Source organism: Centruroides sculpturatus, unplaced genomic scaffold (assembly GCF_000671375.1).
Source record: "Centruroides sculpturatus isolate CEXI.00-Female unplaced genomic scaffold, Cexi_2.0 scaffold396, whole genome shotgun sequence".
NCBI classification, from domain to species: domain Eukaryota; kingdom Metazoa; phylum Arthropoda; class Arachnida; order Scorpiones; family Buthidae; genus Centruroides; species Centruroides sculpturatus.
This window is the reverse complement of record NW_019384590.1, coordinates 73388-89798: the sequence shown is the minus strand read 5'-3', so window position 1 is coordinate 89798 and position 16411 is coordinate 73388. Positions and strand designations below refer to the sequence as shown.

Below are 16411 nucleotides of genomic sequence, written 5' to 3'. Positions count from 1 at the left end.
AAAGTATAATTATATTTTTGATTATTTCAACAGCTTTCTTTGCTTTTAAGAATTTAGAGAAAAAGAAGAAATGGATTATTTGATGATATAAGCAATTATTTAACAAACTTCTAAAAATATTTAATCTGAAATAAATCTTGGATTCCTTCAATGATTCTAGCATTAAACTATTTTTCTTACTTCTTATGGAGTTATACAAAGTAGTTTTTTCCCCCGCTTAAATTTGATAAATTTGATTCAGCAAATTAAAATAACAAAACAGTTTGATTAATAAAATTTTTATTGAATAAATGGATGTCTTTATTATGTTCTAAAGTTATGTTGCATTAAAAACATTTATGTAGTGTTTATGTTACTTTTATTTTATTTATTTATTTTTTGTACACAGAAGGAAATGTCAGACAACAATTAATCTCCACCTCTCCATTAACAATTAAAATGAAAACCTCAATAAAATACATTATATAATGGCTAAAACATATAATAAATATATTTTAGCCATTGTGATGTATACAGCCACAAGTAAACTGTAATATAAATGTAAATACACTTAAAAATCATCTGATTATACACACAAATAAGTAATAACAGATAAATAAGATTTACTACATTAAACATTATATAAAATGCTACGACAAGAACTTTTAAAACACGTAAAATCATGATGTAAAAGAACTACACTCATGTTTTCAAGAATCCTATAGAAATATGAATGATGAGATAAAGATAAAAATTAAAACAATATAAAAAAAACATGACATGGTGTGTTCCTCAAGAGAACTCTCAGCCTTAGCCAATAATTATGTATTAGACCATTAAAAAATTTATAACAGAATACAATCAAAGTATTTATTTATTTCCGTTTGCATTGATAGACCAAGCCTAATTCTATTTACATTTGGATTATTGATATAGGGCAAATGACTGAGTCTATTTAGCAGCAGATAGATTTTATTAATTTCCTTGATAACTTTATTGAAAAGGAAGGCACAATCATCAACCAAATAGGCAATCCATAGTCTATTACAGATTGGATGTTTGTACAGAAAATAGATCTCAAGATGATTTTGGATGAAATAGGTTTACAAAACTGACATAGAATTCCACAATGGATTGCCAATGATTTAACTACCTTATCTACATAACTTTTGAAAGTCATCCTGCTATCAAAAACAATACCTAGATTGTTATAAGACTCAACATACCTTAGGATGTGTATTAATGGTAAAAGAAGATAGATGCAGACTATGAATCAGTGAATAATTCATGACAACTGCATTTTGAGAATTAATTCTTAAATTGACTCTGGAGAATTCCAAAAAAGAATGTTAATTTATCCGAATTACAATCTGACCTTATGATTTACAAGTTTGATGTTGTCAGCATATACAATAACATTAGAATTGATGTTATTAAAGAGGCCATTGATATAAGCTGAGAAAAATAGCTCACTTAAAATCGAACCTTGTGGTATTTTGCAAATTGGTGAAAAATCAAGAAACCTGAAATCTCCCAAAACAATCTTGCATGTCCAAAACAAAAAGTAATTATTTATCCAAGTATGCAAGACAGAATTGATACCAAATTGTTCTCAAAGTAAACAGAATAAAATGTTAGTGAGCGCAGAGTCAAATGCCTGTAAAATATCAAGATAAACAACATAAGTGACTTTTTTGTCTTCAAAGTTGCTTAAAATAGTATATAAAGTTTCAAGTAGATTAGTACTTGTGGAATAGTGTTGTATCCCACAGTAATGTGTTAATGACAATTTGGGTGCTATCGTGTTATGTATTATTTGATAAATGTAGTTCTCTAGAATTTTTAACATTGCAAGTAGGTGAGAAATTGGTCTATAAGAGAGTTTGTTTTTCTTAGTTATGACCTTTATGATAGATGACCACTACTGATTAGGCACATGACCTCTTTGAAGTAACCTGGAAAAAAGTTTGGATAAAATGACAGCAGAAGTAGGCCTAAGTTTCAACTAAAATATTGTAGGAATGTGATCTGGGTTATATTTGGATATGTTTAGCTTACTAATAGCTGTCATTATATCTGAAAAGGATATACTATAATTATAGGTAAACTCATGGAAAGAAAGAATCAAATTCAGCATCTGGTAATATCTGGAAATATCTAGCTTTGTTTGATGTTTTTATATACCTTATAAACCATATCACTGGGGATAGATTTAGATTTGGTAGTGGTTTTTTGGGAGATTCTAAATTCTTCATTCCATGCATCTTTTAGGGATAAATCCCCAAAAGGTGCTGGAATGAAGGAGAAAATGACACTACCCTATTAAAATAATTTTGGAAAGTATTCTGACATTCCTTACAACACTACTTTTGGAGATTTCTATGAATGTATAAATTGCAAGGGTTACCTCTATGTTTTAAAAATATTTAGTGTAAAGTAGGGATGTCCAACCCATGGCCCACGGGCTGCATACGGCCCAATAAACATGTAAACAAAACTGACAAATTTTTTAATTTTATTTTTATTCATTCATTTCAACTGCATAAACTCAAAAAGAAGTTTCACAAAGCTGTAAACCTTTATACAAATTTTATTTTTGAGTGAAAAGGAAATGTTTTCAAATACTTGAAAAGTGTGAATGAGAAAGAAATACTAAATAAAGCTGGAGTTGTGACTCAAATATTATAGTCCGAAATTCAGGGAAAGGAAAGAAAGGCCAAAAAATAAAAAGTAGTGAGAAAGGTTAAATAGATCTTCTGTTATGCAAATATTGACCCTTAATTTTCCAATCTTCCTCACTTCTTTATCTTTTGTCCTTGCATTTAGGTCTATAATCCTTTGAGTTTCAACTCCAGCTTTATTTAGTATTCCTTCCAGTGTTGCAAGATTTGGCTACTTTGTGCCAAATTTGGCTATCCATTTTTTTAGTTTGGCATAAAAAATATCATTTAGTGCACTGGCTACTTTTTGGGCTACATATTATTTATAAATATATTACTCAAATAAACATGCACTTTAAAATGGTGTTTCGTCATTTTTTATTAATTAGAGACCCAAATAAAACAAATGTTTGTGTCTTTAAAACAAATTTTTGTTTATCTCGTTTATAATAAATGAATTTATCTACTTCTAAAAATTGAAAGTGTCTTTAGAAGTAATTTTTTAAAATATCCTTTTTTGTGATAAAGTTTTAATAATTATTACTATAATCTAGACATGTTATTCCTTAAATTTACTTGTATATTTAAGGATTGGACACAAGTATATACAAGATACTTGTGGCACAAAACTCCNAAATTGAAAGTGTCTTTAGAAGTAATTTTTTAAAATATCCTTTTTTGTGATAAAGTTTTAATAATTATTACTATAATCTAGACATGTTATTCCTTAAATTTACTTGTATATTTAAGGATTGGACACAAGTATATACAAGATACTTGTGGCACAAAACTCCATGACTTCTTTCAATGTGGCCCAGAAAAAGGTTGGACACACCTGGTGTAAAGCATTTATAGTTATATTATTTAATTGAAATACTTTCTATACTGTTATACTTTTTCTAGAATAAAAACTTACAGCCATAATGCTAGGAAACCTCTGTCCATCTTGAATTGCAAATTCACCAGATGGCAAAACATCAATTTTATAATGTTTAATACGTCCTGAATGACTTAGGCACAAGGCATAACTACTATCATTCCTTTCTCTGACACTAAATAAAATAAAAATAAATTTTTAAAATATATTATTATTCAATTTTATCAAACCAATTGCTGTAATTCTTATTATCCAGTAATTATCTCAACAACAACAATTTTTGTATTAAAATAATAGATTCAGAAGAACATAAAAACATTTTAAATTTTATGTTAAAAACACCTTTTTAAATGAGCATGCTTAATTTTTCTTTAAGATTATATAACGGAGATTATATCTTTTAAATATATAATTTTAATAAAAGCAAAGTTTTTAAGTAAATAATTTTATATAAATTCTGTTTTTTCTGATAATTAAAATTTCTCTTATATTATAAAATTTATATTATTATTTTTTAATTTATATTGCAAAAACTTAAATTAGTTTAACTTTAATGCTAAGCAGATAGCAATATCCAATGTTCATTTTANGCAGAAACATTAAATTTTAGTACAAATAAACACAAAAACTTCAAAATATCCTCTAACAGTAAATATTATAATAATAGAAGGATATTGTCTGCTAAAAGGTGACATGAAAGACTAGGCAGATATTTATGCATTTTTAAACATTTTATTTTTTTAATTTAATTTTTTTTAATAAATTTTGAAGTTTGAATCTTCATTTATAATAGAATTTACTGTTTTTACTTCCAAAGATGAGTTATAAAACTTGAAAGTGATAGATGGATGACCAAGGTGATTCAGATGTCAGCATACTGTTCTGGATAGTCTCAGGAGTAATCTGGGCAAACTCAAAAACTTTTCATGAGCAGATAAGTGAAGTCTCGTTCCTCATCATCTGACCACCTCAATTGAGTGTTTAGCAAACCCATGATGGACATGGGAAAAAAGCCTTCTTAGTGATCATGAGGCAGAAAAGGTAAAATAACAACTGAAAGATACTGAACTTGCAAAGTGCATGTTTATTTATCATAAACGTAAAAAAAAAAAAACACAAATTCTGATTCCAAGTAGAAAACGGAAAATTTTTCTTGTCTATTTCTAAATTATAACGTTCAATAATTCCGTTGGTTAGAATAACAGAAGAATTACATTTATTTGGGAATGCTCCTCCCAATGACCACAAACGCATGCAACGTCCCCACACTCAACTTGCCGAAATATGGGTTACTTTATACCAGCGTTTAAACTGCAAAAAGCACCAAGAGTCGCACAATTAGTATGATCGCTCCTCAACGCATGCGCTGCTAGTCGTGTGGATTTAAGATATTTCGAACGCCCGCAAATTCTGATTATTCATAAAAGTAATATGAAGTTTAAATTTTGACAATAAAAATCAGACAGTCAAACTGTTTTGACTTACTGAAATAACTTTAAATTATGAACTTGAAATTAGCAGTAGATCTTACTGTCTTGTAGATACCATTCTTATTTTCAAGAAATTGACAAAAGAACAATTTCTTATTACATCTATACTTACATCAATTCCCCATTCTCGGGCTTTCTGTAGCATAGCTTTTCTAATTTCTTCTTCTGTAACACCCCAATGAGTGAGAGGTAAAACAGAATCGAGGGATTTGTTGCATGGAATTACTGGCTTACATGCTAAACCTTCAACTCCTTCAACTAATTCAACAGGACCTGGAAATCTTTGTCGTGGTACTCCACATAAACCAACTTCTCCAGTTGAGAGTTTTTTTATGCGATAATGAAGAACACTGAAAAAATATTTTAAAAAATTATTTTAATTTTCTGAAGTCTGTTTTATTTGTATATGCAAATATTTATTTAAAATTTTACATAATTTTGTTTGTATAGCATTCTTAACATATTTTTTATGTAAATTGAGTGTTTAATATATTTTATGAATATTTAATAAGTTCAAAAAATTAATACAATAATTTTTACATATTTTAATAAACAAATATTAATGCAGAACCTCAATAAATTGAGGCATAGATAATCATGGTTCTACTGTATTACCAAATAATTTTGGAAAATTCCATACCATAATTAGACTAATGATATTAATTTAACAATTCATAAATTTGTGAACTGTAAAACAGACATTTCATTATCTGTTAGAGACTTTAATAATTAATAAATTTATAATAATTTTAATTTAATTTTGATAAATCATATTTCCCTGACTCTAAAAACAAAAATCTCAAACTAAATTTTAAGATTTGTTTATGAAAAGAAAAATTTTTATAATAATAAATTTTATTAGGTTTTTTTAAACATCATCAAATTAGAATAATAATAAGAAATAGGTGTTTACCACTATTTTCATGCTCTTCTGCATGCACATTTACTAACTACTTGTCTTAATAAAGATCCATAATAATGTCATCTTGAAAACACATTTAAAATGCTAAAAAGGAGTTTAAATTAATTGCTCATTAGTGACAAGGCCCATTTGAACATGTAATCATTTAACAATGTAGTCAATGGATATTTTTATCCATTATTGGTTTATAACATACCACTTGGACTAATCAATGTCTGCCCAGAGAGGGACCTAAACCCACAATGTCAATAGTTTATTTACAGAAAAATAGCTTATAAATTACATAAATTAAATGAAAGTAACAAAATCAGCAGATATCTGTTATTTTTAAACAACAGATAAATTAATAATAATTAATAAATTTTAATAACCAAATAATTAAAATATTTAATTTTAAAAATTAAAAAATGTATTAAAAAATAGAAAAACAATAAAATGTTAAAATTACTTTTATCATAAATATCTCAAATTATCTGTAATAAAAACTACATATATTAATTACACAATACTTGAGCCAAATCAACCATAGAATATATTTTTTCATGTAATGTGAATAAAGTAGTATAAATTTGTAAAAAACCGGTATAAATTTGTATAAAAAAACATAAATCTGAGTAAAAATTGTGTTCAATATAATTGAATTATCATCATTAAAACATAAATGACAAAAATAAATACAAAATAATTTGTACAGATAGATAAATTATGCTGCAACAAGTTAGTAAAATGAAATAAAACTACATCTGGCTCTTTATTATTAAGCAAAATTCTAATATTTAAATAAACTGGTTTAAACTCATTGTTTGTACAGACAGAGGTCAGNCTCATGTATTTAATCATTCCTACAACGTAAATTTCGATTAACGTGGAACGTATCTAAGCGTTATAGGGGGGTCTACTGTAGTCTGTCACAACATGAATGACTAGAGTTCAAAATAAAAGGAATTTTACCAAATTTTCAAATTTGTTCATTATATAGTGTAATAAATCACACGTCTGTACACTGCATTTGCCAAGGATTGTCACTTGTTTGATATAGGAAGAATTTGGGATTACAGAATTTTCTGTAACCAGTTTGGTATTAAAAGCTTGCAACCTAATGTAATGTGTTATATAGTTTCATGCATGTGGCATTTCTACAAGTGTCATCTGTGAATATTGTGTCTTAAGATGTGTTTTCTGTAATTTCTTGTATTTATCACTTGGCAATCAAAAACCCTTCCATCTCTCGAAATGGGCACCCATGAGTTAGCCATTAGTTTTGATGAAGTTCTGTGAAATGATCCTGACTGAGATTGTTGGGATGCCTACCAGGGAGCTTCTGAGTCTACGATTGTCTGATGATGTTTGTGTTTGATGATGTCTGATGATGTGGATTGTGTTATGATTGTGGATTGTGATCCAGATCAGTGTTATGCAAGTTTAATGATGTACTATTTCTGTCTACAAAAGTTACAGCTCTGTGTAGTTGTGATGTTTCTTGTTTTGTACAGAAAAACTCTCTATATTTGTTTGTAGTGCAAGTTTAAAATATCTGTGAGGCCTTCTCTTCCCTCTTTATGAGGAAGAATTAGCCTTTCTATGGACAACTTAGGATATGATGTTATCAGGACAACTTTGTTAATGTTGCTCATGCTTTCCTTTGGAGTGGTTTTATTTCTCCAATGTATAACTCCAAATGAATAAGCCAGTACAGAAAGGGCATATGGGTTGATAGCTTTAAATGTGTATTTTGCATTCAGATTTTCTTAGTACTGAGTCTTTGTTTTATTTGTGTGTGTTTGTATTTCTGTTTATGTTGTTTTACATAATGGTATATTTTATTTGTAATGCATGAATGGGGTATTTTGTAGAGTGTAAAAGGCATGTAATTGGTCTATATTGTGTAGAATCTTTGAGGTCACTTTGGGATTCATATATATGATGTCCTGGTGTAAGAAATACTGCCATCTCTTGTGGATTGTTGATTGTGCATATAAATTTTCGGCTAGATCCCAGTGCAGAGATGTACATTTTTTTGTACCAGAAATTGTAAATGTTATCTGCATCAGATGTCTTCCCTCTATATTATTTGAACTGCATACTGGATGTTGTGTATGCTTATTTTGGCACAGGGCATGAAGTGTCTTAGGCACATTTTCTTCTTACTCTTTGATCCAGCTTTCTTCATTGTTGTGTGACCAGAAAGGACCAAAGAGAAGATCAATAACTTGTGAGCTGTTTTTCTGTTGGTGTGATTGTGCAGTAGGTTTGGTATGTAGGTGTCTGCAGAAAATATCTCAAAGTTAGTGAATAACTTATTTTGTTGTTTTAATAGTAGTCTATACTTATTTTATATCATTTCAATCTATACAACTTAGTTGCTAGTTTTTGTTTCAGAAAGTCAATTATTCCTGTACATGTGTTTTGTGATGTTTGTGCTGTGAATTAATTTTTTGGATGTTTTTCTAACCTCTTTCATTAAGTCTGGTGTTTTGTTTTTAGCGTATTGTGTCATCCTGCCTAATTGTTGTCTAATGTTATTTATTTGTGTTTCTAGCCTTCTTTGCCAGGCAAGTTTATGATTTGTCTGTGCTTTAGTTGTGTCTGTCTGTGACTGTAGTTTAGTGCCATGGTATGCAACTACAGTGACTACAGCAGAATAGACTAATATATGTATATAGGCCTGAAAGTACTGACTTTGGTTTTGTGTGTTTTTGGTCATATGTGTGTATTTAGGTAACAGAGTTGTTGTTATTATTATATAGCATTACAGTATAACTAGTTATGCTCATTGTAGTGCTTTCCTTAATTAGTGACTTAAAGTAGCATTAATTAAAGAAATCATTTAAATTTGTTTTGACTTAGAATACTTACAGAAATTTTCCATCTTTATGTCCACTTTCTTCTATATGCTGTTCTGCAGCCAGTCGTGACAGACGGCCATGGAACCAAGGCTGTATTTCATGTAATGTTTTGGTAATTAATAATTTTATATCACTATAGTTTTCAGTCAAACTAGAGTCCAATTTGTCCTCCTTTAAAAGAATAAACATTTTTACTCTTAATGACTTAATTAGTAAAAGATAACTTTAATTACATTTTATACCTATAAAATTTTATAATTCTAAATTCATTTTCAATTAAGCTATAAATTTAAACAATCTATCATATTATCAGACTATAATAAGGATAACTTAATAATTAGATGTAAAATAATTTGACTAAAAGTAGGCAGTTAGGCGGCCATCTCATGATAATTTTAATAATTATAATAAATTATTTTTAATTTACAATTTCTAGAAGAAAAGAATTGACCCACAACTCTTGCTTACCATGCAAATGCATTGCCAATATGATACTGCAACAATCATCTGGCTTTACTTAAATATAAGTTTTATGAATTTATTGTTTATATAGCTATTAATTTTTCAAAACAATAATTATCACTGAAAATTACAAATATTAATTATTACAGGTATCCCAAAGTTCTTTTGGGATCAAATAACGATCCTTAGACAAACATAAATTCATAAATATGAATAAATATGAATTAATAGATCTGAATCTAATAATGATCTTCTCAATTATTCTGATGTAATTTTTGGACAATGAATAGTTACAAACTTTTAACCATAATGACTGAACTTTGTAATTGAAATTTTTTTTACAAACATTTATTTTTCATGGTCAACTTTGTGTAATTCCTTGAAAAGCAGCAAGGAATTGCTGGGATCAGGCAGTGATTATTAGACCTACAAGATCAACGCAAGTGGTGAAACACCTGGAAAAAGTTGAGATACACAAAGCGCATATGACTGCACAGTGCATCAATCACAGGGATGCTGAAGGTTTATCAACAGCCTGGAAGTCATTTTATGATAACATAGATTAACTGTTGCAACCGTGTAGGCAGCGTTATTAATTGTTTTATAATATTTCTTGATATATAATTTTTGGTTTATTTTTAATTATTTTGGTTTAATCTATTCATTTTATGAGTATGGGCATGCGCTTTAATGTTAAGTCATGAATAAGTGCTTTGAATTTTTGTATTATTTTGAATGCTTTGTTCGTTATATGGTTCGAATTTGAACTGAAGAAGATCGCTTAAAACAGTCGAAAACGTTTTTAACATATTAAACGTTGTGCTGGAATAGAGAAAGGTGTTTGTTTATTTTATTTAATTAATTCCAGTAAGCATTTATTTATTTATGAAATTCTGATATTCATATTTAAATTTCTAATAGGAATAGGCTTTACCATAATATTTTTTTTTCTCAAACCAAGACAATTTTGAGAAAATACTCACAACAGAAATAAATTGGTACCTTTAAAATATGATGATATATTTGAGGAAGTTACTTCCGCTGCTACTATGTTTGCTATGTTTGCCTATGTTTCATAGATTTCAAGTGATTTTTAATGTCTGAATGCCCACTATCAGTTACTGAAAATTCTGAAAAGCACAGTTCATATTTCACTTTGTCAATACCATCACAAACTTTTTTCAAAAACAGATAATCCTTTCTTAATTCATCAGTAAACACACAGTTATTTTTGGCATTTTGGAAGTTAAATTAATTTAATGTACAGTACAAAATAGTTGCAAATGCCAACTAGCAATTTGAATGCAACTAAGATTGGACATGCGCAACAATGACATGCCAGTGTAAGTTTCAGCATTGCCAATTCTAATTGAAACAAAATGTAAAAAATGAAATAAAATTATCTGAATCTCACATGCTATTATAAATTCTGTGAAAAAATATCTGGATGAAAAAATAAAACATTAAATTCATTAATTAAGCCAAATGCTATAAATTTTGGGGAAAACATCTAGACAACATTAAAAGTACTTAGATCTAGATACAAAATACTTAGATTGACAACAGTGAGTGTAACAGAGGAGATATTTTAGTTGCCAAATCGCCATTTTACCTGAGGCTGCACTATTTTTACTTCTTGTATATTCGGCGCTTTTAAAATTTTACTAAATAACTGGGACAAAATGACAAACTGGCCAGGATGCAGAGACCACATCATCAAACTGGGACAATCCCAGTCAAAGCAGGGCATCTGGTAAGCCTAAATAGGAATCTAAAGATTTATATATATCTTCTCTTTATAATGTACAATTTTCTAATTAATTTACACAATTTAAAAACAGAAACAAAACAATTAAAATTAAAAAGTTTTATTTTTCAGTTACTTTATTTTATTTCAGATTTTGCAATTCTACATAAAACAAAAATCAACAGACCAATAGTATAATTGTAAAATTTCTCTAAATTCATTAGACATTAGGACATAAAAAAATGTAATTTATTTAATAAAATAATAATAATTTTCCTAGTAAATCAAAAGCATAAAAATATCAAAAAATGAAATGATAAAGAAAAAATTCTAAAACAAGTAAAACTATGATTTACATAACCTCAGGTTCCTATCAAAGGTTGAATATCAGAACTCCAAATATGTTTCTAGAAGATTTATGTAAAAAACTAAAACTCAATACAGAATATTCCAGATAAATTTCAATTAGACTTCTGTCAATCATTTCTTGAAACAATCTGGAATCCATTTATATTAATGAAAACAATACAGTTTTTAAGACCAGCAATTCAGCAATATGGTTGCATCAACTTTGATATATCTTTTGGTTACTATTTATTCTATTAATATGAATAGTTTAATTTATCATTTTATTCATTTGAAAACTTTCTATCTCCTTTTATCAACTTTATCAAAGAATAGAGTAATAGCTTTGAATTGTTGTTATGTCAATGCATGCTGAATATCTTTATTACAAATTAAACTAATAAAATGTTAATAAAGAGCTAAGAGCTTATATATATTTATTTGTATTCTTTGAAATATAGTACAGTTATACCTTGCCTTACGTCGGTAATTGGTTCCAGGAGAGGCGACGTAAGTCAAATTTACTTGTCACTAGGCTAAACCACAAATAATCATTTCCAATTTTGTATTTTATTTATAAATGAATTTTTAATAATATATGGTTAATAAGAATCTATTTTAAGCTTACAAACAAATAAATTTTAGTTTTTATTATAGTACAGAAAAAAGTAATCTAAATTTACGAATTCATGTATGTACAGTACTTTTTTTTTTCTTTGTGGTTTTAGGCCCCTTACCGCTCAGAGAGCACAAAGAGGCTAATATGTACAGTACTACTTGTAAATGTACATGTTTGCAATTTGGCAATGTTTACAGTACATCACGGACTCTTTATTTGTGAATGTGGTTTGCTCTAAGGCATTATAAAATAAGATGATTTTGTAAGATTGTAAGGTTAGATATCAAATACAGTTATTAAAATTATCTTGTGACAGTAGAAAATAAACTAATTTATATTAAATTGACCAATATCGAGTGGCGCTGACAATGACACCAAATGGTAGATATTGGAGCTACTGTGGAAAACACCAATATTGAGCACTTAAAGACTGCTAAATAAGATGACAACACAGAAGTTTTCATGTTTCGTTCTATAGGATTTATGATGATTATATTAACATTTACTGTAAATGTATATATTTTAATATGATTTTATGTGCTTTAACGTTTTTATAGTGATATTACGATTTCAATATTTGTGGCAGACGGACGTAAAGTTGAATAAAATGACATGAAGGGGTTAAACTTGATTTTTATTTTTCCATATATTTTTTGACAAGCGATGTATAATTGAGAATGACATAACTCGAAACGACGTAACTCGAGGTATACCTGTATAAATATTTTCTTGATAGCATTTACTTACATCCCATCACACAGAATATTATAACAGAATGTTGCTTAAGAGAGGCCATGCCATTTTCTTTCAATTTATATTAAAAAATCTTAGTTGTTTTTTTCTTCTTTTCAAATTGTATTAAATATTGCTTTATGAAATTCTTATTTCATTAAACAATATTTCAAGCTGATTTATTCAAAATATCTATAATTTAATATAGATATTTTAAATAATAGAGTATATCATTTGTTTTTATATTTTTTTCTGAAGAAGAAATGGCATTTGTGAATTTTCCATTTGTACAGTACATTATCCAACAATTTCTCATTTAATTATTTTAAAATAAGAAATTATTTTAGAAATTAAAACAAATTAACTACAATAAATAACTAATCAATATTAATCAAAAATAATAAAATTTTTGCTTTACTACAGCTTCTAACAAATAACTTTTCCTGAAAGTGCACTTTCAAGTTTGTAACTAATCTTTAGAAGCAGAAACATTAAATTTTAGTACAAATAAACACAAAAACTTCAAAATATCCTCTAACAGTAAATATTATAATAATAGAAGGATATTGTCTGCTAAAAGGTGACATGAAAGACTAGGCAGATATTTATGCATTTTTAAACATTTTATTTTTTTAATTTAATTTTTTTTAATAAATTTTGAAGTTTGAATCTTCATTTATAATAGAATTTACTGTTTTTACTTCCAAAGATGAGTTATAAAACTTGAAAGTGATAGATGGATGACCAAGGTGATTCAGATGTCAGCATACTGTTCTGGATAGTCTCAGGAGTAATCTGGGCAAACTCAAAAACTTTTCATGAGCAGATAAGTGAAGTCTCGTTCCTCATCATCTGACCACCTCAATTGAGTGTCTAGCAAACCCATGATGGACATGGGAAAAAAGCCTTCTTAGTGATCATGAGGCAGAAAAGGTAAAATAACAACTGAAAGATACTGAACTTGCAAAGTGAATGTTTATTTATCATAAACGTAAAAAAAAAAAACACAAATTCTGATTCCAAGTAGAAAACGGAAAATTTTTCTTGTCTATTTCTAAATTATAACGTTCAATAATTCCGTTGGTCAGAATAACAGAAGAATTACATTTATTTGGGAATGCTCCTCCCAATGACCACAGACGCATGCAACGTCCCCACACTCAACTTGCCCGAAATATGGGTTACTTTATACCAGCGTTTAAACTGCAAAAAGCACCAAGAGTCGCACAATTAGTATGATCGCTCCTCAACGCATGCGCTGCTAGTCGTGTGGATTTAAGATATTTCGAACGCCCGCAAATTCTGATTATTCATAAAAGTAATATAAAGTTTAAATTTTGACAATAAAAATCAGACAGTCAAACTGTTTTGACTTACTGAAATAACTTTAAATTATGAACTTGAAATTAGCAGTAGATCTTACTGTCTTGTAGATACCATTCTTATTTTCAAGAAATTGACAAAAGAACAATTTCTTATTACATCTATACTTACATCAATTCCCCATTCTCGGGCTTTCTGTAGCATAGCTTTTCTAATTTCTTCTTCTGTAACACCCCAATGAGTGAGAGGTAAAACAGAATCGAGGGATTTGTTGCATGGAATTACTGGCTTACATGCTAAACCTTCAACTCCTTCAACTAATTCAACAGGACCTGGAAATCTTTGTCGTGGTACTCCACATAAACCAACTTCTCCAGTTGAGAGTTTTTTTATGCGATAATGAAGAACACTGAAAAAATATTTTAAAAAATTATTTTAATTTTCTGAAGTCTGTTTTATTTGTATATGCAAATATTTATTTAAAATTTTACATAATTTTGTTTGTATAGCATTCTTAACATATTTTTTATGTAAATTGAGTGTTTAATATATTTTATGAATATTTAATAAGTTCAAAAAATTAATACAATAATTTTTACATATTTTAATAAACAAATATTAATGCAGAACCTCAATAAATTGAGGCATAGATAATCATGGTTCTACTGTATTACCAAATAATTTTGGAAAATTCCATACCATAATTAGACTAATGATATTAATTTAACAATTCATAAATTTGTGAACTGTAAAACAGACATTTCATTATCTGTTAGAGACTTTAATAATTAATAAATTTATAATAATTTTAATTTAATTTTGATAAATCATATTTCCCTGACTCTAAAAACAAAAATCTCAAACTAAATTTTAAGATTTGTTTATGAAAAGAAAAATTTTTATAATAATAAATTTTATTAGGTTTTTTTAAACATCATCAAATTAGAATAATAATAAGAAATAGGTGTTTACCACTATTTTCATGCTCTTCTGCATGCACATTTACTAACTACTTGTCTTAATAAAGATCCATAATAATGTCATCTTGAAAACACATTTAAAATGCTAAAAAGGAGTTTAAATTAATTGCTCATTAGTGACAAGGCCCATTTGAACATGTAATCATTTAACAATGTAGTCAATGGATATTTTTATCCATTATTGGTTTATAACATACCACTTGGACTAATCAATGTCTGCCCAGAGAGGGACCTAAACCCACAATGTCAATAGTTTATTTACAGAAAAATAGCTTATAAATTACATAAATTAAATGAAAGTAACAAAATCAGCAGATATCTGTTATTTTTAAACAACAGATAAATTAATAATAATTAATAAATTTTAATAACCAAATAATTAAAATATTTAATTTTAAAAATTAAAAAATGTATTAAAAAATAGAAAAACAATAAAATGTTAAAATTACTTTTATCATAAATATCTCAAATTATCTGTAATAAAAACTACATATATTAATTACACAATACTTGAGCCAAATCAACCATAGAATATATTTTTTCATGTAATGTGAATAAAGTAGTATAAATTTGTAAAAAACCGGTATAAATTTGTATAAAAAAACATAAATCTGAGTAAAAATTGTGTTCAATATAATTGAATTATCATCATTAAAACATAAATGACAAAAATAAATACAAAATAATTTGTACAGATAGATAAATTATGCTGCAACAAGTTAGTAAAATGAAATAAAACTACATCTGGCTCTTTATTATTAAGCAAAATTCTAATATTTAAATAAACTGGTTTAAACTCATTGTTTGTACAGACAGAGGTCAGTACAAATAATAAGTATAAACTTTTCTAAAAACTTTTTAATTTAATAATAATCTTTTACACAAGCTTATATTTTTAATTTATTACACAAAAAAATTATATTAAAATCAATTAATAAATTATAAAATTATTATTAAAGTCAAGTAAATTTATCAAATGACATATTAAAAAGGAGCTCTTCTATATGAATGAATTAATTTTATATTGCATTTTTGATGAATCTGATTGCAATAAGACTAAGAATGAATTTATTTGACACTCCATATTACTCATATTAACCAAAACAAGACTCTGTTTTATTTTATTTATAATTTAAATTTATAAACCCTAATGCTTTCAAATCTTACTAGTTTATCAACAGTAGTAGAAGTTTTCTAATTAAAATTATGTTGAACTTTCACAGCTAATAAATTTCAAATACTCAAAAGAATGCTTAAATTTAATTCTTGTTTTTGCTTTTGTTCTACTACTGAACAAATAAAAATTTTATTTATTTATTTATATCAATCTTTTTTGAAGAATTTTTAATGGCTAGAACAAGGTGTTCTTATATTTTTATATAATTTTTAAATTTATTAATGGATAAATGATGCTCAGCGAATTTTATTT

General features: G+C 27.3%; 1 protein-coding gene across 2 annotated transcripts in view; it reads right to left on the bottom strand.

Moving 5' to 3' along the window:
• LOC111624728 (probable serine/threonine-protein kinase roco5) overlaps positions 1 to 16411 on the bottom strand; it is a 95937-nt gene that overhangs the window by 47693 nt on the left and 31833 nt on the right. For both annotated transcript variants that reach the window (XM_023367649.1, XM_023367650.1), the window contains exons 3-5: positions 14174 to 14411; positions 8785 to 8945; positions 3556 to 3691 (exon numbers count right to left, since the gene is read on the bottom strand). In XM_023367649.1, coding sequence (XP_023223417.1) covers positions 3556 to 3691; positions 8785 to 8945; positions 14174 to 14411 — 535 coding nt within the window. The remainder of the gene's footprint in view (positions 1 to 3555; positions 3692 to 8784; positions 8946 to 14173; positions 14412 to 16411) is intronic.